We start from the raw sequence: 25,743 nt of genomic DNA on the forward strand, positions 1-25,743 counted from the left end.
AGGTGCAGCTAATTTATACTATTTGTCACTTTTATTCATCAAAACATCCAGAATTTATCCTCTGTGGCTTATGTCCTTGACGTAAGAATTACTGGACATTGCCTCATTCTGTTTTATTTTGTTCATCCTTCGCTACCCAACGTCAATTTGTCTACTCGTGCCCTCAAAAGAGATCAGGGAATTTATCTGGAATGCCGACTACTGGGACAACCTCAAGGGGCAAATATAATCCACTGGTGCCAACGTTCTCCCTGATGACAGCTGCTTCCTTCCAGATCCATATAATCCTAGGATTTAATCTAAAGTAATATTTTGGATTGGTTAATTCTAATTCATTGCTCCAAGTTGTTCAGGAGAACACACATCTTTAAACCAGGAATGTGAAGTTGAGTGCAATTCCCACCACTGCAAAATTGTACTAAGGAAACACCTTAGCATTTCTAGTATACTCTCCATGAGTGTCTTACTAAAAAGTCCTATTAAGAATTCCTTACAAACCTGAGATTTTTTTTTTTAAAAGAAGAATGAGTACCTTAATTTAAAAATTCAACTTTGTTTTGGTCTGTACAGTACAGAAACCTATTTTGCAGTGTACAGGCAGTTTCATATTTTAAGCTTTTGCTTTGTCAACTTTCAGAACTGCTGGTTATACAAGTGTATTTTTAATCTTAAAAAGAAATTTTGAATTTCAGCACTATTTTATATTAAATAGATTGCTTGCTAGTTTTGATCATTTTGGCTCCCCTGTACATTGAATCCTGTACAATGTAAGCCTGACAACTTTACTTGACTTCAGATTAGAGTTTAGAAATTGAAATGCCTTCTATTTTAGGTAACATTTTTTAGTTTGTATAGCTCTGAATAGTAGTTTTCATATTTAAAAAGATGGCCTCACAATTTTTATGCAAAACACTTTCTACGAGGACAAGTAACGCTTAGTTCACTGGTTTCACAGTGTCCTCTGTTGGGCCCTAACTGCTCCCTCCACCTACTATTTCTAGCTAGTATAACTATAAGGTATTAAAAAATTTTAGTGCATCTCAGCCCTCCACCACATGAAGTGACAGCTCTGTCTAATGCTGGAGAGTACACCGATCTTGACAATGTAACATTCCCGTAGTAGTTCAGTGCTAATGGAAGCTACAGATCCATATACAAGCAAGTCTTAATCTGGAGTGAAAGGAGCAGACCTATGCACAAAGTATCAATATACGGGCGTTAGTGATAAGTACAGGTTGTGAAATGTGAATGTTGAGGTATATCAGAAAAATACGTGCATTTAACTAGTTAACATCAAACAACTTCTCTCCTCCATGATAAAACAATTATATACTGATTTAAGATGAGTGGGATTTACAGGCAATACTAGATAGTGACAATAGAAACCCCTCCGTATGTTATATTGCCTGTACGTTGGTTATTTCTTTGTCTATGATTTTGTAATTAAGATTGCTATCAAAATCCACAGTTAGCACCTTTAAACCGATCATTTTAATCTGAATTTAAATCTAGTAGCATACATACCAGGATAGATCAAGGGCTTGAGTCTTTTCTCATTTACACTTGTTTAATTATATTGGGTGAAATCACAGACTCGTTAGAGTCCATGGAAAAATTCACTGATTTCTGGGGGGGGGGGAGAGAGGAGAGATTTCACCCACTGATCTCAGCAGAGTTATAACTGATTTACGCCAGTTAAAGTGGATAATTAGGCTGTTACTTTGAACACCAAAAATGAACAGTGTGTGTAGTGCTTTGTGTCACAAGTAGTGTCAGCAATTTCAATTTGTGGCATGCTCATCTTAGCCTAAGATTTGTATGAAAACAGGAACTTTGTTTTAAAGACACCTACCCTGCTGCTCTCCCTCAATTCAATCAGTTCTGAATAGAAAAATCCATCATTTCTACGGAAACCACTGAGAGGATGATAGCTTCAGGTAGGACATAAATGGAGTAATTCAGCCTCTCAGAATAAGATTTCACTATTTATAGAAATGTATTTCATAATAAAGAAAATGCGCTCAGATAAAGTTTGTTAAAAAAACATTTAATTTAAGCCCTCCATTATGCGTTAGTAGTTTGGAAACCAATCAATAGATCAAAGATCACCAGACAAAAAGGGAATTTGAATTAAATACACTTACGCTAAAGCTGCAGGTGAAGCCAGATATAATGAAAAAAATATTGCCCTGACAAGTGTAACTCTACTATAAGGAAAAGCCAGAATTGTACACTAAGAAATTTTACTGCTGAAAATAGCGACACCTAAAGTACAGTACAAACTAGAGCTAATGCACAAAAATTCAAATTTCATAAACTAATTTAAGGAAGATCTATTTCTTGTTGTGAAATACAGTTGATGGTGAATATTTCAAAGGGTTTTATTTAATCTTTGCAACTCAATTAGTCTCGCATTAGAACTCTAAATTTCCCAGTTCAAGATAAAGGTTTGAATAGCATCTGTTTCCAAATTAGATAGAATAAACTGTTTATGGTCCTTAATAAAGGAACCTTACCACATTTTCTTTTTATTCTTAAATTTTACCCCCTATATTGTAACCACCTTCTGATGAACACCAATGCCTAGCCAGGATAGGAATGTTTCTGTCATTTCACCAACAACCGTTGTTTTATATAGTGTTCTTAATACAAAGGTAATCAAGTATAACTGCTGTGAAAGCCTCTTCATATTCATCACTTCTTGAAATTGAGGAGAGGTTACTGAATTCCTCTACACTATAACTTTTACAGCATTAGGCTAGCTGAAATATACTATTCTAGGTGTTTGCTCTATAATTTGGCATAAAGGTAACATCTGGCACAGTTGCAGAACTAGCTACATCTCTGGACTCTACGTGAATCCCCTTCAGATATGAGGCCTTGTACCTTTATCTCTGTTCAGTGGAATCACAGGATTCTTCCACTCCTACGATAGGTCCTGGGCCACATCATCCCATAGATCAACTGTGCTTACCCAGCAGGCCCAAGTGGTTTAGGCACCCACAAGTGTTCCCTGCGGGAGCCTGAGACCAGTGGATAATGCAGGAGACCAGACAGCTTTCGCAAACCAAAGTATTGTTAAATCTTTTTAGTAGGAATAAAGCATGTCTACCCACCCTACAGTTACCGTGCCATGGAAGTTTAAAGCCCAACTACTTCAGATCCTCCAGCAGTCACTTTGTTTCCCCTGAACAGCTCCCTAACAACTGCCTCCCCCTCTCTAGAAGGAATTTTTAATCATTTAGGGTATATTTACACAGCAGCTGGCTGATTCCCAGCACAAGTGGACATACACGTATTAGCTCTACTCGAGCTACAGTACTAAAAATAACATTGTGGCCGTGGCAGTCAAGCGAGTCACCCAAGTACAATCCTACCTGATGTCCTAGGTAAATATTTGGGTGGCTAGCCCGAGCCATTACTTGTGGCACCATAGCCACGCTCCTCTTTTTAATGTGCAAGCTTGAGCAGAGCTAGAATGTGTATATCTACTCACTTTGGGAATCAGAACACCCAGCTGCTGCGTAAACACACCCTTAGGGTCATTCTGATCTTTTTGGCTGTCAGACTTAGTTTTGTAATTTTGCTGGCACCTGGCAGCAGCAACTTCACAGCTTAGTAGCTCAAGCATTGTCTTAATGATCCTAAAAATGTTTACATTGAGGTTACTTATTTCCCAAATGCCTACTATTAAACTAAACCAACATATGCATATAATAATCATACCAATAAAGCCATACTGTAACTATCCCAATAACTACGTCACATACTATATTCATAAATTGCTACTGATCTCCCTTACAACCTTCTCAAACTAAATTTCTCTCTGAAGTAGTTACTTCCCTCCAGTCAGTGAATTTAATGAAGCTGCCATCAAAAGGCTATAGTTACAAAAGGCTATTTTTAGTCAGAATTATTCAGAGCACAGAAAAAAGAAAAAAAAAATCTTAAAAAGGGACAAGAAACGGCTATTATCAGGAAGTTGTATTTTGAGGGCAAAAGCAAATGTTTTTCTTGAGTGATATGTTTCAAAGTCACTAGGAATATTTTTTCTCCTAAAAAAACTAAAACCGATGAGGGTATTTATATAGCAACCTTTCCTATGTTAAAATACTTGTTAAAAATTCTAGTCTTGACATTAAATTAGTCTTTTACCACTCTTTTATTGTGGATTATATATTTACTATTGCTGTAGTGCATATTAAGACTACAAACAGACTTGTGTTTTTCAAGTGTCTGTAGGGCTCCAATGGTTTTTAAAGAAAACCTTAAGCACAGGTATGAAGAATTTTTCAGCCTCTCTCTAATCAAGGACCAAAACCTTCCCATATTTTTAGACAAATAAATCAAGTCATGAAAGGTTCAGATCTCTAAAGTTTGTAAGGATGATAGGGTCCATACAATGCTTTCCCTCTTGAAGTTATAACCTTGTATGAAAATGAACCTCTGGCTCAATAGCCTTAATAAAAATAAATTATTCATTATCATTCTATGGTTTTGAATCCACAGCCAAGGTAACACTGATTCTATTTGAAGGCATAATTTCAATCCTCATCTAATTTCATCAAAATATCCTTTGGCCTGAAAATTCTTACACTTAGGTGAAACAAATTTTTTCTGAATTTTGAAGCAAAGTTGTCAATCTACTTTCAGAGTCACTGAATATTCACTACCTTGCATCCTTTACTTACCATAAGATACGAGACAAAATGGCCATTTAAGACTGCAAACTTTAATTTGGGCCACTTCATTTGTGCGTAGATCAAGGATAGACTATGACCCAAAGCTATTATTTTCAACTACGTTAAACTTGGTACCCACAAGGAGTCCAGACTGATCTAGACAAAACCCATTTCAAATAATATTTACTGTATAGTGCAGATCCTCCATCCAAAGTAACAAGGATGGTTACTTTTTTTTTTTTTATACAATGGAGAAGCAGTACATTAATGCCACTTGATAAGAGTTGTGAATAGAGCTCAGCTGCAATTTAAGTCCCATGCTCTACCCATAATACTGTCTTACACTTGCTTCTACAGAGGACCTTTCTAACCAGAACAGTAGTAAGATCAAGGCAAAATGAAAACAATTACTTACAGTCTGGTCCTTCCAAATTGAGATATGGTATGTCCATTACCCTCATAAGAAATAACCTAAGGCAAAAAGGAGAAGTGTCACTAGCGAACTTATGCCATACAGATCTCTTTAAGAGGCTATTATAAAGCTTAACAACACACTGCTTCTCTAAGTTAGTCGGGAGCAGTACTAGTCACCCTAAGCAACGGAAAGCTTTAGTCCCACTAATAATTTAAAAATCACAAGATGTAGGGAGTATCCCACCAGCTAGCTTGTTCCACGCGGTGCAATTATTTTAAAGTGAATGCTAGTTATCTTACTGACTTGCTCTAAAACAAATATGCCTAGTGTTATTAAAATAGGAAAGAAAATGTGAAAAGTACAAACACATTTCAAAATAATCCAGTAACTTATTGGTAGTGTTTAAAGCAGTTAAGTAATTAAGAATTGATTACAGTGTGGAAGGAATCAAGAAGCACTAGCCTAAATATGTTGGAGAGGGGGCCATAGGAGTCAGCTGTTAATGTATTGTAGTTCTGTCTTTTCCTCCTCTACCTACAACTTCCCCAGCCCCTTATGTCCCTATCTACATTGAATGGAACTGGAGAGCTTAAAAACTGATAGCCTATGCTATTTTAATGGAGAACAATGAGAGATCTGGCCAAATAAAAGCTGTCCCCCTCAAAACTATGAAAACTACAGGAATGTCTACACTACAGAGGCACAGCTATGGTGCTGGAGCTCTATAGTGTAAACACTTACTACAGTGATGAAAGGGGTTTTTCCACTGAAGTAGTTAATCCATCCTCTTTGAGAGGCAGTAGCTAGGTCGACAGAAGAATTCTTCAGTCGACCTAGCAGCGTCTATACCAGGGCTTAGGTACGCTTAACTATGTTTCTCAGATGGTGAGAAAAATTTACAATGAGCAATGTACATAGGTTATCCTAAATTGTAGGTATAGATCAGGCTTCTGTAATGGAAAGTAAGTTTTTCATAATTTTGATTCATATCTAAATAGTGCCTCTCTTTATGATCTATCTGGTTAAAATTGTTAGCTTCAGCATGCAGTAAGCCAGAAAAGAACAGGATGACCTAATGGTTTTTAATTTGATAAAATCCATGCCACTCCACATTAGAAGCACAAGTCCCTATTTGCGTAACAGTTTACTAAATAAGAGACGGGTATATGCTGCACACACCTAACCATTTTGTGGAGAGAGAAGCCAAGTGACACTTGAGATTATAAATGGAATGCATTCTGTCACATTTACTGTCCAGGAGCTCTGAACTGAACATCTACAAGCTATTTTGTTTCTGTCATTAATGAGATTTCCATTGGTATGGCTGGATGTTTTTCAACAAGGTTCATAAAAAAACCCACCACGGGAATTTCACAAAGTGTTAAAACAAGAAGAATTCTCAGACTGATACCAAATTGGTGCTATATTATTCCCAGGTCACTAGCCCCAGCTCCTCCCGCATCCCTAGTTCCACACCCAGTTCTGCCTTCAGCCCAAGCTCCATTGCTGAGGAAGCCTTGGCTATGCAGTAATGGAGGGGAGAAAAATTCCATTAATGGGAGAGCGCAACTGGAAACATTTGCACACCACTGCTATAGAACTTGCATAACATTATTAACAAAATATCTCAGAGAAAATGAAGTAACTATGTACATTAGACCAAGGAAACACAGTCCTATGACAATTCCACTTAATATCTGACCCTTGCATCATCCAAGGTAGGTAGAGTTGTGGGAGATGCTGCTAGCAGAAAGGAAATTATTGGTAAGAACAGGTTTCAGAGTAACAGCGGTGTTAGTCTGTATTCGCAAAAAGAAAAGGAGTACTTGTGGCACCTTAGAGACTAACCAATTTATTTGAGCATGAGCTTTCGTGAGCTACAGCTCACGTACTCCTTTTCTTATTGGTAAGAAGTTTTCCACTCTGCTCCACAGTATTTCCCACAATACTGGACATGAGGTAAGTAGTGAACAGATGTAGGGAGGGTTCTGATAAAAAGTTTGGTAGATATGTACTCCCTTTTCATGAGCTCACTCAAAGGTCTACATTATTTGGTTGTGTTTTTTTCAGAAACCACTGCAACTTCGGGGCCCACGCCTGGATTCAAACTGATGGCTAAGAGATTTGTATTTCATTCTAAGTCTTCACCCAGAACCATTCTGTTCACCAATTTTAGTTTTCAAACTGAAGACTATATTTTGAATGAAGATTTTTATATACTATGGCAAATATAATATTTGAATAACTGTGTGTTTTATGAGAATGACATTTTTACATAGAAAATCTGTACACTGTTTAAGTTTTCTAGGAACTAAAAGCAGGGTAACCTTGTTTAAGTGCTCTATTTTTTAACTGACAGTAAGTGCACACTACTATATTGTGTTTGACCTATTTATGCATGTTTATAATATATTTGCACCTCAAAAATGGAGAAAAATATTTAGAGAGTTATAAAAACAATTCTTCAAGGTACGTATCATGATTAAGGCTAAGTTTTTGTCACAGACATTTTTAGTAAAAGTCATGGACAGGTCATGGGCCTCCGTGAATTTTTGTTTATTGCCCATGACCTGTCCATTACTTTCACTAAAAATACCTCTGACAAACTGAAGAGGCGGGTTCAGCACCCACTGGTCCTGGGGCTCCCGGGTCCCCCACCACTGCGGTCAGTGGGAGCTCTGGGGTCCCAGCTGCGGGGGTCCCCATTGCGGCTGGGCAGCTGTGGTGTGCCCCCACCATTGCATGGGCTGGGAGCTGTGGGGAGGGGATAGAGGGGAGGGAAATGGGCTGGGAGCAGAAAATGTCACAGAGGTCAATGGAAGTCATGGATTCTGTGACTTCCGTGACCTCTGTGACATAATCGTAGCCTTAATCATGATGAATCCATCTGTAAAAAGACCATATAGAAGTTAGCAGTATATGTACCAAATACAACCAAGTTCATTCTGTTAAAAAGTATTTGTTAGGTTGTCTTAGTTCTAGTTAAAGCCTCCTCACCATTTTAATTTAGGAGGGGTTCCATGGTTGAAAGTGATACAACAGCTAAAAATTAATGGAGCTATGCAAGATTACTTCAGAAGCAACTCCGTTTTTTTGAAAATTCAGCACAGCTATTTAGCTTAAAGTAAAAATACACAGTACATTTCACAATAGGCAACATAGCTAACTGCAATTCTTCATATTAGCTCAGCCAAAAGACAAGCTTCTAGGATCAACAAGACCATGGCTGTTTTCAAATCCTCTGAAAGCTTGGTAAAGGTACTGAATTGAAGCAGACAAATAGCGTTTAGAAAAGATTGATCAACAGCTTGTTCTAAATTCTACATTTATTTAAGTTTAAGAAATTGAGTAAATAAGCTTATAAGCAGGGATCCTAGTCTTTCCGTGATAAAAACCCCACAAAATTCTCCAATAAAAATCTGAAAATCAGTGTTTTTCCGTGATTAAAATGAAACGCTGAACTTTCATTCTGTAGCTGCAATACACACACATATATCAGTTGAACATAATATCTTATTGATATATTTACCATTTTTAAGCAAGTTCAAAGCCTAACAGTGTCATCAATCATAAGAAAAAAATACAATTACAATTTCTTTTTTACATATACCAAGCCTTTATGCCATTGAGTAACCTCTATATGCCAGAGGTTTACTGGAGTATGTAAATTTAAAGTGCATTTAAAAATCAACCACAAAAGGGGGAGGTTGCATGCATTGAATAAGTGACATTGGTACTTTCAGTAAAATTTAGTTAACAGTTAATACGTTATTTTTTCACAAAACGTAAAAACTGAAGATTTTCTGTAAAAACGCAAATTCTGCATTTTTTCATGGCAAATGGATTTCTAGGATTCCTGCTTATGAGTAAAATACTGTTTTTTGCAAGTCAGTCATCCTTAGCTATTTGACTTACTTTGTATTACAGCCATCACCCTCTCTTGTCATGTAGTCACTACTGATACACATACAGGTATTGTGTTGAGTAGCATTTATGCTACTTAATATTGTGTTGAGTAGCATTTATGAAGTCAGAAAGTAAAGGTACTTAATAGAACGAAACTGGTATTTAGAACTTAAGTCCAAACCCAAAGTATTTATTGTAAGATTTTCTGTACGGAAGCTAGAAGCAGGAACTACATTTACCACTACAACACGTAGTGAAAAAGTAGCAGGTGCTCCAAGTTTAACATTGGATTTATTTTTACCACATGAAAACATATTGATCCATTCTTGACTGCAGATTTGTGTTAACTTAAGTTCTAAAATGTATCTGTTTTCTGATCTTTATTCAGCTACCACACAAGAAAATCATAAATCCACTAGGGAAGTGATTTCCGATATCATAATGTTGTAAAACTGAAGTGCTCAACCTGTAGGTCACGACCACATCGCCCTCTTGAAGTTGACAAGTGTGTGGGGTAGAGAGGTCTCAAGCCAGTTCTCATGCCCCGATTTTGGTTTTCCTCTGAAGTGATTTGCTTAGTCATTCAAAACCATCCCTCCAACATCAAAACCACCAACCATTACATAGATTTCAACAGCACATCCCTTAAGTTCTGTTCAGCTTCCTGCTTCTGACTGAATGAAATAACTACTTTTTATAAGTTAATATGCAATATTTATACCCAAAATGCGCCCCTCTCCCCCCCCCATCACCAACACACACCACTTTGCTTTACAGGGAACATTTTTCATCTCAACTGTTAAAAAATAAAATACACCTAAATAGATTTACAGATTTTTAACTCCAGAAAGGATCATTGCAATCATCTAGTCTGGTAAATTAACAGCTCCATAGTTTGGAGAAAAGTGCATTTATATATGCATTGAAATAATGTGGGTTATTGATTTATGAAGTGCTTCTTGTGTAGCAGCTAGGTGCTAGTTTACTAAGTTAAGAAACCAGTAACAAGAGTTCCCACACCACACTAGAGAATCACTGCAGTTGTTCCACAAACACCATAAACAATTCTGATAAGACTAAACCAAATACAAATCTTACAAGGTGCCCTGACAGAATGCAAGTCCGATACTGAAGCCAGCTCCTTCAACCCAGAAAGCACGGCCATCAGCCCTACAGAGTTCAACTTTAGAAATTGGAAAGAATCATCTCCCAAACAATCTGAACTGCTTCAGTGGGGGCCAGGATAAAGCTGCTTCTCAGATAGAAACAGCCACAACCTCCTGAATGGCCACAGAAACCACTTATGCTACTGAGAAACCAGGCACATCAAGGGTTCCAACAAGACCCAGAGGCTGTGAACAATGGTGGAGAAAGGCAAACACACAGCCTCAACAGACTGGAAGCTATATTCATAAACAACATTCCTCCATTTGCTTCCACTTACTAGCTAACTCATTTCAGAATTATCCAGGTTGATATGCAGCCAGTTTACATGCATGCATACATGATAGATTTCTCTATCTGCATCCAAACCCTCATTCTGGAGTATGATTTTTCCAAAGAATGACAGTTAAAGTATTTGAATATCGTTAATATATAAAATTTTTAAACAATTTTGTGCTCATACTTCGCCATTACTGGTAAAGACAACATTTGGGTCACGACTGTTATAATGTGACACACATTTCACTACACTTGGTACGATTAATACATTAAGTGGACAGTAAGATTTGATGTTCTTGATTAACTCCTTGCTTCTAGGTGCTTGAATTATGTGTGATAACTACAAGACAAAAACACTGTCCACATTAAATGGCTTATGAAGTTTTTTTGGATTTAGAATTCATTCAATATTAACTTTAACTCAGTACCAGTTATTGTCTAATGATTAGGAAATCTGAACTGACAATCTAAGGTTCTTGCTAGAGATCATGTAATCTGATGAGACCAAGTAATTTTGAATTAGCTACTAACTAGCAATAAATTGAAAAAATATAAAGGGAAAAAGTGTAATTCAAAAAACCCAAATCAGTTGCAAGTCAATATATTAATCCACTAGACAATTTTATCATTTAGGTGGTTTAGAAACCAGTTTAGCTTGTAAGAGTCAGAGATCTAGCCAGAGTTTTCTCTTCTTCTTAAGGTTAACATGTTTTGTGCGCCAAATCTATAAAGCAATACTGAGTTCACTCTAAAATAAGCTAGTTGACCACTGTTATTGGAAAAGTAAACAAAGGAATAAATGCCTCTGCACTCTAGTCCTCAGTTTACAGTACTGAATTAAAATATTTCATCGGTAAAGAGCTTGGACACTTATTACAGATAGATGTGTTTTCCAGGGGCAGCCCATATTTCCACATTGGGATCCAATCACCTAAGGAGCAAACTGCATGCTCAGTGTCATGATGGTCAGAGTATCAGTAGGGTTACATTAGTTGCTGGGATAGTGATTAAATGTTAATGTTTTTACTTGTATTGGTTGACTGAATTAGGAGAGCACAGAGATCCTAATAACCATGAAAGACTGAGCATGTACCCTATAGGGAGGAACACAGTACTAAACATTTATGATAAATCTCACCATAAAATAGAGTTTTCCAACTTCCTTCACTGATACTTTAGGAAACAGTCTATGCTGCAATTGAAGCGTGACCTTTGACAGTTTTAGTTTTGAATTTTAAGCTGTAGAATGCCAGTCCTAACCTTTTAAAATCAGAAGCTGGAATTTCAGCCACCACCCAGCTGTACTGAACTTGCTACTAGTTTCAATATTTTCTGCAGCCAACAGTATTAGAAGTATAACACAAGCAGTTTATATGCAATATTATACATATTTATATGACATAAGTTTCCAGATAAGCACATTTTTAATGGTAGTTAATGGATTTTAAGAAGTGGACTAGACTAAATTGCGCCATTTATTCAAGATATTAATATTCAAGATGCATCCGATGAAGTGAGCTGTAGCTCATGAAAGCTTATGCTCAAATAAATTGGTTAGTCTCTAAGGTGCCACAAGTACTCCTTTAATTTTTGCGAATACAGACTAACACGGCTGTTACTCTGAATACTGTGGTGGTAAACTTTAAAATTGGCTTATTCATAAAGTCATATTTAAACAGTAACTGGCACATCAGCTTGACAATTAGTTCTCTATGATCATACATTGTACATTATCTCTAAGTACTAGGAAACTCCCCAAAAAGAGGAGTTATTGACAAAGTGACTTGTTTACCAGTTCTGAATTGCCAGGAATTGCAACAAAGGTAGAAAAATTTCAGCAGATGCCAGACCAGAGGTCTGAAAGTCCCGGCCTGGGGGCCATCTGTGGCCTGAGAACCTCCCCACTGCAGGCTGCAGAGGAGAGGCACATGCAGACACGCTGCCAGCAATGTCTGCTGCAGGCACCGCCCCTCGCAGCTCCCATTGGCTGAGGAAGAGGGACAGAGATACCATCACTAGTCGTCGGGCAGAGTCAACCATGGAGGCAGCATCGTTAGTTGCCAGGCAAAGGCAGCAATGGAGGCAGCATCACTTTCTTCCCCACAATGAATATAAACAAGTCAAAATACCGAGCACAACTATCTCATGCACACTGCGCTGCAATACTGAAGGTTTCAACTGCTCAGTCACTGAGGCCAAACATCAACAAACTGACAGAACTGAAGTGTTGCCAGGTGTCTGGCAAACACTAAAAACTCTGGCAGGAGAAGAATTGTATAAAGTTGTATGACAGTTTTATTATTTCTAAGAAATTTGAAATAAAAAATACAATATAAACGTTTTCTTTTCTGAACACCATCTTCAGTGACATTATCGGCCTGCTGGGAGGATTTGAGGACTGGCACTGGCCCTAAGGTAAATTGAGTTTGAGACCCCTACTTTAGCCACTGAAGCTACCATATGCATGTGCAACATAACCTCCCACCAGTAACTTATTTGTGACACCACCATTATGTATAAGTTGTATATATTGCTTTGTGTTGCAGTGAGTGAGTATGCTGCATCCTCGATTGGTAGATTATCTTTGCCGTTTATGTCCTCACATTATGTACAAGGAGAAAACACTCAGGAGTGCTGCTATAATTTTTTGCCCTTCACAACAAAAGAACCAACCATATTTACTAGATTTGAAGAGTAACTGAACAAAGCTAAATTGCATCTGCTCTTAACCAATTTCAAAGCTTTTAAGCCATCATAATATGTAATTGAGTTCAAAATTGGTAACTCAATAAAAGTGAAGTGTTCTCAAAAAATGTTCAGGCTTCCATTAGAAGTGCAGAACACCAAGTGTTAAAGAAAAGCAGCTTCTCTGAGATGGCAAACACTGGAGAAAACTCTTACACAAGTTGTCTGAGCACCAGCTACCTAAGGGTTATCCAATTCATTTGTTTATCCTTAGTAGTAATTAAGCTTGTTGTCGTCATTACGCTAATTGTCGCAGATGCTAGTTTACTAAAATGCTAGAGAAAAAAGTTTAGCTAGAATACTACCAATGGGTATTTAATATTAAGGCTATCCTCCCATAAGTTCACTTTAAAAGCATGTTTAGGAAAACAAATTGTGGCTGACAGCAAGAATAGACAGGCACCAAAAATTATGTATACCCTAGGAATTTATCAAGATCAGAGATCTGCTTCTTTGTAAAAAAGCACTGATCTTAGAATTGAGATAGTTGCAGTAATATTTCTTTAAATGAGGCATTTCAAAACACAGCATTAGTTAATATAATCAATATTTACACTTGCATTTAAAACTAAGTTATATCAATGGGAATGTGGTGCAACAAATGTGATCTGCTACATCTGTATTTTCACTTATCTGCAGAGATTAGGAATACAGAGTCAGTGTCTTTATCCATGATTTGAGATTACCTCTTTTGTCGGTTTGAAACTTCTGCAAACAGACAAATAGCCATATAAGAGTGTCACCTTATCCTATGAAATAAGTAAGTGCTGCCTGTGCTGAATTAACTAGATTTATGTAATCATGTGTAAACAGAAACATGTTTTCACTACATTAACTCAAAATTTGTTTATTTTAACTTTATTAGAACTCAAACTTTTCCTGTTAAGCATTTACAGTCAATAGCTAATGCAGGAAGTCAAAAGGAGAAATAACGTCCTCCCTATACATCTTTATGTAGTATAGTCCTTTTTGCATTTGGAGGAAGCCATCTTTAAGATCTTTGAATTAAAACTGCTATAGAAGTGATAACTCTTAGTACTGGGAAGAGTGTGTTAAAGTGCTTCAACATCCCTATGTGATAGGTTCACAAAGTATTCCTATTTTACAGATAGGAAACTGAGACAAGTCAGTGGTGGAGCCAATAACCCAGCTCCTCCAATCCCACTCTAACTACTAGAGTAACTATACACAATATTTACATACTCTATCCTAGATTTCCTAAAAACTGAAATTCTTTAATATCTGGAAAATGTCACAACAAACAGAAAAATAAATTTACTATTAATATTGGTTCTCAATCTAACAAAAATTCATCAGCATGGTTGCTTGCAGCCCAGTATTTTGGAAATTTTAGATTTGTAGTTTCTTTAGAAGACTCTACAAAACCTCTTTGATAAGGATATTTTAGTTTTAAGTGTTTAAATTTCATATATTACTGACTTGGAATTCTCTCAATCCATATATATTTGCTGCAGAGATCACCAAGTCTAACAAGACCTATACATTTTTAATCAGTTTCAGTATATTATAAAGATATAATGATACTCTTGGACTTTCGGTAAAAAATGTATTTTAATCTACAGCTACTGGGAGTCAGTGAATGAACGTGTTCATGTCATGTATTGAATAACTTCCCAAAATATAACTTTAGAGTGAGATGTATCACAGGATTAAGTGAGACTAGACTGATCAATGCTGCAGCCAGCTCTCATTTACTCAACTGAACGTATGCAATAAGAGTGGTGTTGAATTCTAGTTGATCACTAATCTGCACTTTTCTGTCACTAGTATATCATAGATAATGGAAGAACTTACAAAATGATCAGATAAAATGGCCCTTTTGAAATGGTAGAGAACTGATAAGGTGAATTTCAAAAGTCTACTTCAATGGGCTAGCGTCACAAAAGGACTTAAGCAACTGCCACTTCGGGCAACTACTGGGATTCACAAAACCATCACTCAGCTGTTGCCAAATCCTGCAGGCACCTAAACTCTGCAAGCACCCGAATTTTTTTCTGTAAAAGTTCTAGGTGTCTCTGTTTCTGCCTCTGAACATACACAATGCAGCCCCATGCCAGGCATCCAGATGCATTAGTTCCAGAGCCATTCACAAGTCAGGAGAAAAGAGGGGTTCCTCCTAATTTGCCTACGGGGCTGATCTGGTAAGCATGCAAACCTCGCCTAGCAGATCAGAACCCGATAGGCAAGCTTACACAAAACGGCTGGGATGGGATAACCTTTAGCCCAGTGGTTCAGGTACTCACCTTGGATGTGGGAGAGCCCTGATTCAAGCCCTGCCAACCCCCTCAACCCTCTAACTGAGGGGGAGAAGAGATTTCAAAAGGGATATGCCACCTCTCTGGTGAGCATCCTAACCGTTTAGCTGTAGGATATTCTGGTGTGGGGCTCCTTCTGTCCTTCCTGATGAAGCTGTTCTATTGTGGACAAGTAAAGTCATTGGAGCAGGTCTCCTACCTCCCAGATGAGTGCTCTAACCACCAGGCCACTGAATGACTTATTCTTGCTCCCAATGACACTTTCATTATTTATTCACAGTGGAACACCTGCAAAGGGAGCCCCACACATCACAATATCCTATTGCCCAGTGATTATTTACTTACACGAAAAGTGGCATATCCCTGTTCAAATCCCTTCTTCCCCTCAGGTGGTGGGAGGGGCATGAACCCGAGGTCTCCCATATCCCCAGTGAGTATCCTAAGCACTGGACTAAAAGTTTGAGGGAGTCCTCCTCCTTCCCCTCCCTTTCAGTTTCTTGATAGAAAGGCATAGGTGCCTAATGTCAAGCAAGGATGTGCAGCTGAGAATCCCAATATAGGAAAGCACCTCCCTGTGGCCCGAATTTAGGCATGCCTATCTCAGAGGTACAGGGTGTAGGATTCAGAGTGGTAGCTGTGTTAGTCTGTATCAGCAAAAACACGGAGTCCTTGTGGCACTTTAGAGACTAACAAATTCATTTGGACATAAGCTTTCATGGGTTAGAACCCACTTCATCAGATGCATGGAGAGGAAAATACAGGAGCAAGTATAAATACATGAAAAGATGGGAGTTGCCTTACCAAGTGTGAGGTAAGTAACGAAACAGTTCAATTAATAGCAGAATACCAAGGGAGGAAAAATAACTTTTGTAGTGGTAATGAGAGTGGCCCACTTCAAACAGTTGACAAAAAGGTGAGAGTAACAGTAGGGGGAAAATTAGTAGGGGGGAAATTAGGTTTAGGTTTTGTAATGACCCAACCACTCCCAGACTTTATTCAGGCCTAATTTGATGAAGTGGGTTCTAGCCCACAGAAGCTTATGCCCAAATAAATTGTTAGTCTCTAGGATGTAGGATGCAAACCTCATCTTGGCATCTCCCATTGGCTAGCTTAGGCAAGGAGCCGCCAGCATGCTGCCTTTTGTGAAACCCACTCTCAGGAGGCTCTCCCCCCTGTCTCCTCACTGTATAGGGCACCTCAATGCCTAACTCAAGCTTTGTGAATCTCAGTGATTTTGTAAGTGCCAAAAAATCAGGAGTGGTGATGCCCCTAAGTTTCTTTGTGAATCTAGCTCAACATGCCTTCAGTATTATCTCCAATAAGGTGACAGTTTGCAGATTTGGCTATTTCTTTCCAAAATGTGGTAGTCTTCAGTTTACAACTGTCACTAAACCTCTGTCAAGAGATTCCCCATCATAACCTTACTGTGTTCACATGCCATCATGTAAGATTATTCTACCACCAGAAGCATGACAAGGAAAGACTATGAATAAGCAAAGCATCAGAAACATGCACAAAAAAAAACTTTAGATTTCTAAAATTCTCAATTAAATCTTTAAGATCTTCATGAATATCTAATCCAGCAATAAAAGATGCTGTGAATTTAAGATCCCATGAATTTATTCTGAAAAATCAATGTAATTTCTTTAAAAGTTTATTGCCTGATATTTTAAATATTAGATTTTGGTCCAGGTAAAGCAAAAGCTGTATCAAAAATACCACTCTGGATCCTTTGGACATACTTCTAGGCTACATCTATCTCTCTTTTTTTTTTTTAAATCAGTGCAGCAACAAGCTTTATTGCTCACACTAAATCTCCAAAACCTATCCTTGCCTTACGAACTATAGAAACATTTAAATCAGAGTTATTTTTCTCACTTTGATTATTCCTTAGAACTATGCAAACATTTGCTAACTGACAAAAGTATAGATCTCAATACCAAGAAGAACAATGAAGCTAGAGCCACAATTTAACATAATCCCTTCCATGCTCTCTTAAGCAAGTTGGCAGGCATCTCCCTGCTCAGAAGCAATACTTAATGAATATATGGGAGTTTTTACCTCCCAATACCAACACTTCATTAAATTCTTAATACGAATAAGATAGGCCACTAGGGAATTTTAAATGTAAAACAGTAAAATACAAGTGATTAGTTTAAACTGACGGTAGAGTTTTCAGCTCCACCTTCAGATTATAGCAGGTTTTGTAATGTACAGTGATTTACTTACTTGTTAAAAAAGGGTTCAATGAGTTTTGATCTAGCAGATACATGATTTTTCGGAGGACTGAGAAATGAACCTAATAAACAAAGAAGAAATTCAGCATAACATATGCATTGAAACAGAGAGTAGAGGAATAGTTTTTTGGGGAAAAAAATATATAGTACCTAGGTAGTTAGCCATGGAGATGAAACACAGTCCTGTTATGTAAGCATCATAGCCTGCTTCATGAAGTTGTTCAGAAGCTGTGTCATAACTTGGAAACCCTTCTGCACTTTCTGAAGAAGGAAAAGTCATGTTTACCTAAGGGTATCATGTAAGTGGAAGTTATATTTAACCAGAAACTCACATTTGCTGCAAGTGCATAATGCACTATGGATAATTCTAGTAACTTTTACAAATTACAAGCAATTTAAAGCTTCACTGACAGAAGAAGGCTTCTAGGAACCATTCCTATTCCCACTGAGTCAAAAATTGTACCACTAGACTCTCATAGCCCTTCTCATCCAGAGGTATTCTGGATCATACTGCCACTTTAGCAGCCAAACTTCCATTGAAACAATGACAGGTTTCAGAGTAACAGCCGTGTTAGTCTGTATTCGCAAAAAGAAAAGGAGTACTTGTGGTACCTTAGAGACAAACCAATTTATTTGAGCATAAGCATCCGATGAAGTGAGCTGTAGCTCACGAAAGCTTATGCTCAAATAAATTGGTTAGTCTCTAAGGTGCCACAAGTACTCCTTTTCTTTTTATTGAAACAATGGGAACAGGATTAGTCATCATCTTATTTCTTCTGACTCTTCTGCAACACATGACATACAGCATGTAATTGTTACTCCAGTGGTAGCAAACAGACTAATATTTTTCAACAGTGCTTAAGTGACTTCAGCATCTAAATCCCATTTCCAAAGGTGACTTAGGGCCACATTTTTTAAAGATTCTTAAATGCCTATATATGCAAATAAGTACCTTGTGGCATTCTGAAAATCCCACTAAATACCAAACTGCATTTTTAAGCACCTAAATACTTTAAAAGTTTACCCCTAAAATACTTAGAAAGCCTAAGTCCCATCGACAGTCAATTAACTCCCACTCCACAAGCCCCCAATATTAGCATTGTGTAGCCTTTCATACTTAATTTCCCAGTCTGTAGAGAGACATCTGAACAGTTCAAGCAATTTTTTTGGAGGGGAAACGGGACTAGAAGGAGAGAAACAGTGCTTAAACCTATCAAACTTAAGTACACCCAGTGGAAATGGAAGTCAAGCCTAGTTATATCCACTTTATTACAATTAAGGAGTCTTTTCCGCAGCAAAAATGATGAATGAATATAGCTATGAAGTACACCCCAATATTTACAATAGGGACATAAATAGGTGTCATAATATAGTATTTTAGCCATATGTTAAGGAAGCCTATATGTAACAAAATAAGCTGACTAACTACCTTATCTAGTATTTTTCCAGCACCTAACCATGACTCAAAATTCTTAGCATATTTAAGTTTAAAAACCTACAAAAAAGTTATACAGCACCATAAGCATGCCAATGTTTCAGTCAAAAACAGAATATATTTTTAAGAAAAAATGTTAATACTACCTAACCAATAGGTTCAGGTAACTTGATTTAAACTCAGCTCAAACAGGTTATCCTTTTAACGCCACAATGCATACCCACACATTTCTCCACAAATCTAACAATCGACAGAAGTATTTCAATAACTTTAAACCGTCTTTGCCTTGAAAGTTCTGACCCACATCTATCGCAATATCAAACTTTACAGTAGTCATTCATACAAGTGATTAATGTTAACATATCCACCAAATTTTGATGCAGAACCCAACTAGTAGCAAAATTAATATGATTTCATACAATCATTTGGTACTACATCAACTAAAAGAGCTCACCAGGGAGAGGCCAAGTTGTCCCATCCCCAAGTTGGAAGAAGTTACAGCAGTAGTTCTCAAACTGGGGGTTGGGACCCCTCAGCGGGTCACAAGGGAATTACATGGGGGGTCATGAGCTGTCAGTCTCCACCCTAAACCCCGCTTTGCCTCCAACATTTATAATGGTGCTAAATATATAAAACAGTGTTTTTAATTTATACATTGGGGGGTGGGTTACACTCACAGGCTTCCTATGTTAAAGGGGTCACCAGTACAAAAAAGTTTGAGAACTACTGGGCTACAGTGAATACATTGTGAAAAGTACACATGTGGAAGCAGGAAACTATGCTGTGTGCACCAACACCTCCTGCTGGTTGGCTAATAGAATTATTACAGAAGAAAAAGTCAGAAAGCCTCTGGATTACTATTTCCTTTCTTGAAGCCACCCAAGTTTAATAAACTATGTGCATTTGCTCTGCATATTTAGAATGCTAAATGGAGTAATTCAAACATCTATATTGCTTAAGACAAGAGACCCTCTCCACCTGCCTTTCAACATGTTACGCCGCCCAATGGTTTTTCCCTTTTTATATCAGCAGTTCATGAACTCCATTCCAGAATGTTAAAAACAGTCTATCCCTTCCGATCATTTCACATCCCTTCTTTCATGCCACCGCCTTAGAAAAAGTGGTACAGCTCCACAGTACTTAATTACATTCTAACCATTAGTATGGGATCTAGTTACTACTGTATTCTTTCAAAGAGTCCAACTAAGTACTACTGGTAATTAATTAAATAAGAGCTTTTTAGAGCAAAGTACTTACACCTGGGCTTAATTTGAGACTAGCAGAAATTATTCACCAAAACCTAAGCTACAGAACAAATGCCATCACTACAGTGACAGAACAGCTGTTCATTCAAGAATTACTATTCTACTTCACCCAAAATAAAGCTGAAGTATAATGCCTAAAACCACGAAGAATAATGATCACAAATAGTATTGCATATATGTAACCCACTGCCAATACTAAATGGAGTTTAAACACCATTTAATTTAGAAATAGACCATTTCACATCCCAAACCAAGCAATTAGCATATCAATTTTTTCTGCGAAAGACGAAACCTAGCACATAATTTAGGAGCATAGGGCAAACGCTTTTATGCATCCTTACCAACTTCAGGAGGGTTGAATGGAATCTCTTTTAAACGCTTTTCCAGTTCTGCAAGGGATGTGTTGTTAATAATTTCCTAAAAACATAAGAAGGCACGTATGTGAGAACATCAATGCCAAATGCATTTTCCCATATATTGAGATTGTATGGATTAGAGGTAACATTTGGGATTTAATACTGCCAGCCTGTGTTCTCTACAGAGCTATACACAATCCAGTTCCAAATTCTAAAGTCCTGGAATGAACAGTGTGTTCCGACTCAAGTTTAATGTTACATGCAAACAATTGTTACAATTACACTATTTCTATCAAAAGCATTTTAGGCTCTGGGAACCCTAGGAAAAAACAGCAAAATCAATACTGAGGCACAATCCTTATCTAAAATCTGGCCTCCTGCTGAAAAAAGAGCACAAACAGCAACTCACAAAAACCAAGGTTTACAGCAGGTTACGGAATTAGAACTGAGCACATTTTACCCAGAAAGGATGTAACTGACCAAAAACATTGGTACTTGAGCCGGTGAGATTTATTTTTAACCAGACACACCTAGTAAAGAATATACAACAAGATGTACCGCTGCTTAATGGGGTATCCAAGCAACAGAAATAGACTGACAATTTACTTACACAGTTATATGGTGTCTGATTTATTAGAGTTAGGCAAATCTTATACATTAGCTTAGTTGACTAGCTTTATTCAATGTAACAAGAGTAGTCACTGACACGTTACACAAAGATTCTTAAATCTGAAATAAAAAGACAATCTAGTCTAATTCATTATTTGGGTCACTAAACACTTTGTATTTATAACTCCATTAGTCTTGCCATTGCACAAAGAAAGAAACAGGCAGCAACTTACTCAAGGCGATAGCGCAGCTGAGTAGGGAGAACTAAAAGTTCTCCAGAGGTTATCCACAATATACTTAATAATTTTGTGGTTTGAGTTAACTCTTACATTTCAAGACAGAAGCCAAGAACCAAAATGGACACAGACTGGAATACCCTCACTCACAGCGGCCATCCATCCAGTGTAAAACTACATGGGTAGAATAGGGAGGGAAAGCTTGCAACTAGCACTGGGATCAGGGAAAAAGCCCCTGGTGGGCTGGGACGGTTTGTTTACCTGCAGCGTCCGCAGGTTCGGCTGATCATAGCTCCCAGTGGCTGTGATTCGCCGTCCCAGGCCAATGGGAGCTGCGAACCGTGGCCAGCGGGAGCTGCGATCAGCCGAACCTGCGGACGCTGCAGGTAAACAAACCAGCCCGGCCCGCCAGCAGATTTCCCTGACAGGCCACGCGCCAAAGGTTACCGATCCCCGCACTAGCACTTCCTCAGACAGACCTATTCTGAGAAAAAAAAAAGTTTTAGCCACCAGAACAGAGAAAAAAGATAAACAAGTACTACTGTCTTTAAAAACTATATTTAGAACCTGCCAAATAATTTTCAACCCGGTGATCAAGCTCAGAATATTTGTTGCACTGGCATCCAAAACCTCCAATTAGATGCACAAGGCATGTACACAAATGATAACATTGTTTCTATCCCACCCCCCCAAATTATAAGTACTGTAAAAATTCCAAAGCAAATATCACTGCAGTATCTGAGCTAAACAGAAAAGCCAACATGTATTATCAAAATATTAGTTTTCAAGTCACAAAAGCCTCCAGATTTATTTGTATTCAAACAGGACTACTCAACACAAGGCTGAAATACTTGAGACATAATTTAGTTATTTTTTTACTCATTAAGACCTTGCCCCTGCCCCGAAAAAAAGCTGCAGAAGTTATTATTGCAAGGTGTGCTCCGCTAGAGGCCCTGGCTTCATCAGGTCACCTTTCGGCTTTAGAATTCACCCAGTCCTGGGACACAGGAAAGTTTTGCAGAATGATCACTAGCCTGGCCATTCATTTCTCTAATTGGTATGCCATCTTTAGGAAGCGTTCACGCAGACTGCTCCCAGTATGCAAGGAGTATATATGTGCCGCAGAAGAACGTAAGTACATGCAAGCGACATTTCCTTCCAAACTTCCTGGAAACTTCTAAAAGCTAAAGATGGAGTGTTTTCAAAACTCTAGGGCTTTAGTATCCAGATAAGCAAGCAACTTGAAGGACCTAATATTTGCTGGCATGAATGTGAGAAGAGCAGAGGTGAAAGTAAGCTGGTCCGGTCCGGCGTACTGGCAAGAAACTGCCGACCGTACCGGTAGGGCCGCTGATGGGGTAAGCAAAAGGGGCTGCTGTTCCAGGGCCTGGCAATTTAAAAGGGCTCCAGCGGCCATTTAAAGGGCCCAGGGCTCTCAGCTGCCGCTGCTTCTACCATGTCAGCAGCCGAAGCCCAGAGCCCTTTAAATCACTGCCAGAGCCCAGGGTGGCGCCAGCTGGGCAGTGCTGAAAGGCTGGCTGGGGGATTTTGGCTCCAGCCCCGCCCCCTCTGCCCGAGCCTCCACCCCTTCTGGGGACCCAGAGCCATCCCTCACCCAACCTTGCCCAGGACCCTGGCCGCCCTGCATACTGGTAACTTATTTAAGTTACTTTCACCCCTGAAGAATAGGTCCACAAGAAGAAAGACAATTCAGGATGCAACAACTGTTATTCACAAAGCAAAACCATTCTACTAGTCTCTTTAATTAAGACCACAATTTAAACAGTAAAAGCAATATGCTTTTCGAATTTAGAGGACATCAAGTCAATACGTAACATATGCAGAAGTTAAGATTTGCAGCCAACTTAGAACAGGACAAAAATATAGCTAACTGCCCATATTTCTTTAAAAAGTAGTATTTATTCATAATTATGAATTAAATAGCTTTTTCCTTTAGTGCCCCATATTGTTCTTGAATAGACCACATATACTGCAAGCGAATGTGTGCCTAGAAATTTAAGGCTACCTTTAAGATATTGGTCCTACAAATATTGTTCCATTTATGCAACATATTGAATTGTTATCCCAGTGTGCGTATACACACACAAGAAGGGTTAGTTCGCCTATTTTGTGTATATACAACACGGAAATCAATTCTTACAGCTATACCTAAAAAATTATATTTTACTATACAGCTAGAATGCGGCCATGATGAAATCCTACATTCAAATCAATAGTTTAGTATTACCATGGATATAAAATCCAGCAACTGTGGTACAACACAGCATTAAATTGAACTTTACTGAATACTCAGTTCAACTGAAATTTTAACGAGAGATTTTTAAAACGATATTTGAACAGTCAAATTAGTCTAAACACAAAAATGATGCACCTCGGACTCGAAAACCCAGAGTCCTGCTCAGGCAAAAGTCCTGTTGATTGAGAGGATAGTTACCCAAGTAAGGACTGCAGGAATGGGGCCCCCAGAGTTCAAGGAAAATCATGATGGAGAGTTCATAAGACATTTTCTTGTATTAACTCACAGTAGAAATCCTAGAAGATTAGTTTTGGCAGAGTTAATTAAGAACTTTACATTTGTCCAGAACCTAAAGCTAACTGCTCAAGACCAGGCATTTAGTAGAGTTTTTACCATGGAAGAATGGAATTTAAAAAGTATCATAATTTGTTATTTTAAAGCTCATTTACTGTAGTTTTAGAAGGGTTAGATGAAAAAGTTTTTTACAACAGTATGAAGTCATCCTGCTACAACAGAGATAGTATTTATAAATGAAACATTCTATTATCCGTTGTCCTCTATCAAAATATTACTTATATTTCAGTACTCATTTAAAACTCACAAAAAAGATTAGACTATAGTTATTTACATTTGTAAGTTACCTTAAAAGGTTGCGTACTTGCCATCAGTTTAGTATCCAATAGTCTAAAAATGAAATTTAAGAGGTAAGAATGAATTGTTTTGTTTTTATAAAAAATTTTGCCAAACATTCAAGGATATTTTGTTTTATTCAGGGGTAAACAACAACATTAAGATGCTGAAAGTCATTAACACAGATCTTTAGGGAGCATTAGAACTGAGCTATGTCCACTAGAAAAAGTCAACAGACTAAAAAGATGAAGCTAGTAACATTAATAGCAAATGAACACTGGTCCCGATTCAATCAGGGTTCACAACAATTTTCATACAAAGAGAAGACAACTTGTAAAGGCTTCTCTTTGACTAAGAAGTATTCTGACAAGGGCGATGCAATCAGCAATGTCATAAATATGAATTAAAATGCAGACATTAAGATTATTTTTAAACTAAATTGTTCCTAAATCACTACATATTGTGATATGAGTCACAAGCATAATTTTATGCTTAATTTAAGCAAGAAGATAGCTGGATACACTTTACTGACAGTTGATATCAGTGAAAAACTGCTCATTTGTAATTTGAAGATGAGCCTACCTGGGAAAGACACATGCCGCTAACTCCTTAAACTCGCTTAGGTCCTAAAATTCAAAACAAAGTTTTGTTACTGTCAAACCCGAAAAGTATAAAACTCATAAGATATGCTACTACCCTGAAATAAATATTGATCAAGAGATTCCAACCCTTTTATCCACTAAGATTTCTAAAGTAAGATCCAACGGCTGTACTTTTTTCTATTTCAAATCGAAGTGTACTTGATTACACTCTTTGAATGCCTGCTGACACTCAGTTTTTATAGGATTATAACCTTTCAACTTATCACTGTTTTTTCATCTAAACCTTCTGCCACCCATCTCCAATATTTTGCTATGCAAAGATAACTGAAAAGGCTGCTACAGAAGATAAGCAGAAACTTTTAACCTGAAGAAGTCTGGTATAACCCAAACCCCACTTTCCATTAGAAGCAAGTGCTTTTCCCATCCCAATTTATCATACTAACGATGGCAGCCTCCATGTTCTGTCTGATATTAGAGCTAATCAACTACAGAAAACTGAAGAATTTAGTAAGTATTTCTTATATATTTTATAGTAGAGAATTAATTGAATGTTCATTTTCAGGAGATATTTTACTAGTGAAATGCTTGTTAAGTCATTGGCCCTTCCTTAGGATAGGTTTGTGTATGTCAACTCATTCTCTTAAACATT

At 37.7% G+C, this 25,743-nt stretch overlaps 1 protein-coding gene across 6 annotated transcripts in view; it reads right to left on the reverse strand.

Annotated features, from left to right (window-relative positions):
* PARN (poly(A)-specific ribonuclease) overlaps positions 1–25,743 on the reverse strand; it is a 162,161-nt gene that overhangs the window by 113,230 nt on the left and 23,188 nt on the right. For 5 of the 6 annotated variants that reach the window (XR_013347317.1, XM_077828294.1, XM_077828295.1 and 2 more), the window contains 6 exons: positions 25,075–25,118; positions 24,504–24,546; positions 20,746–20,821; positions 17,855–17,965; positions 17,697–17,766; positions 5,098–5,153 (listed from right to left, as the gene is read on the reverse strand). Coding sequence is in view for 5 of the 6 variants with exons in the window: in XM_077828294.1 (XP_077684420.1) it covers positions 5,098–5,153; positions 17,697–17,766; positions 17,855–17,965; positions 20,746–20,821; positions 24,504–24,546; positions 25,075–25,118 (400 nt within the window). In the remaining variant the exon portion in view is untranslated. The remainder of the gene's footprint in view (positions 1–5,097; positions 5,154–17,696; positions 17,767–17,854; positions 17,966–20,745; positions 20,822–24,503; positions 24,547–25,074; positions 25,119–25,743) is intronic. The other variant, XM_077828296.1, reaches the window with a different exon arrangement.

Source organism: Eretmochelys imbricata, chromosome 10, assembly GCF_965152235.1.
Source record: "Eretmochelys imbricata isolate rEreImb1 chromosome 10, rEreImb1.hap1, whole genome shotgun sequence".
Taxonomy (NCBI): Eukaryota; Metazoa; Chordata; order Testudines; family Cheloniidae; genus Eretmochelys; species Eretmochelys imbricata.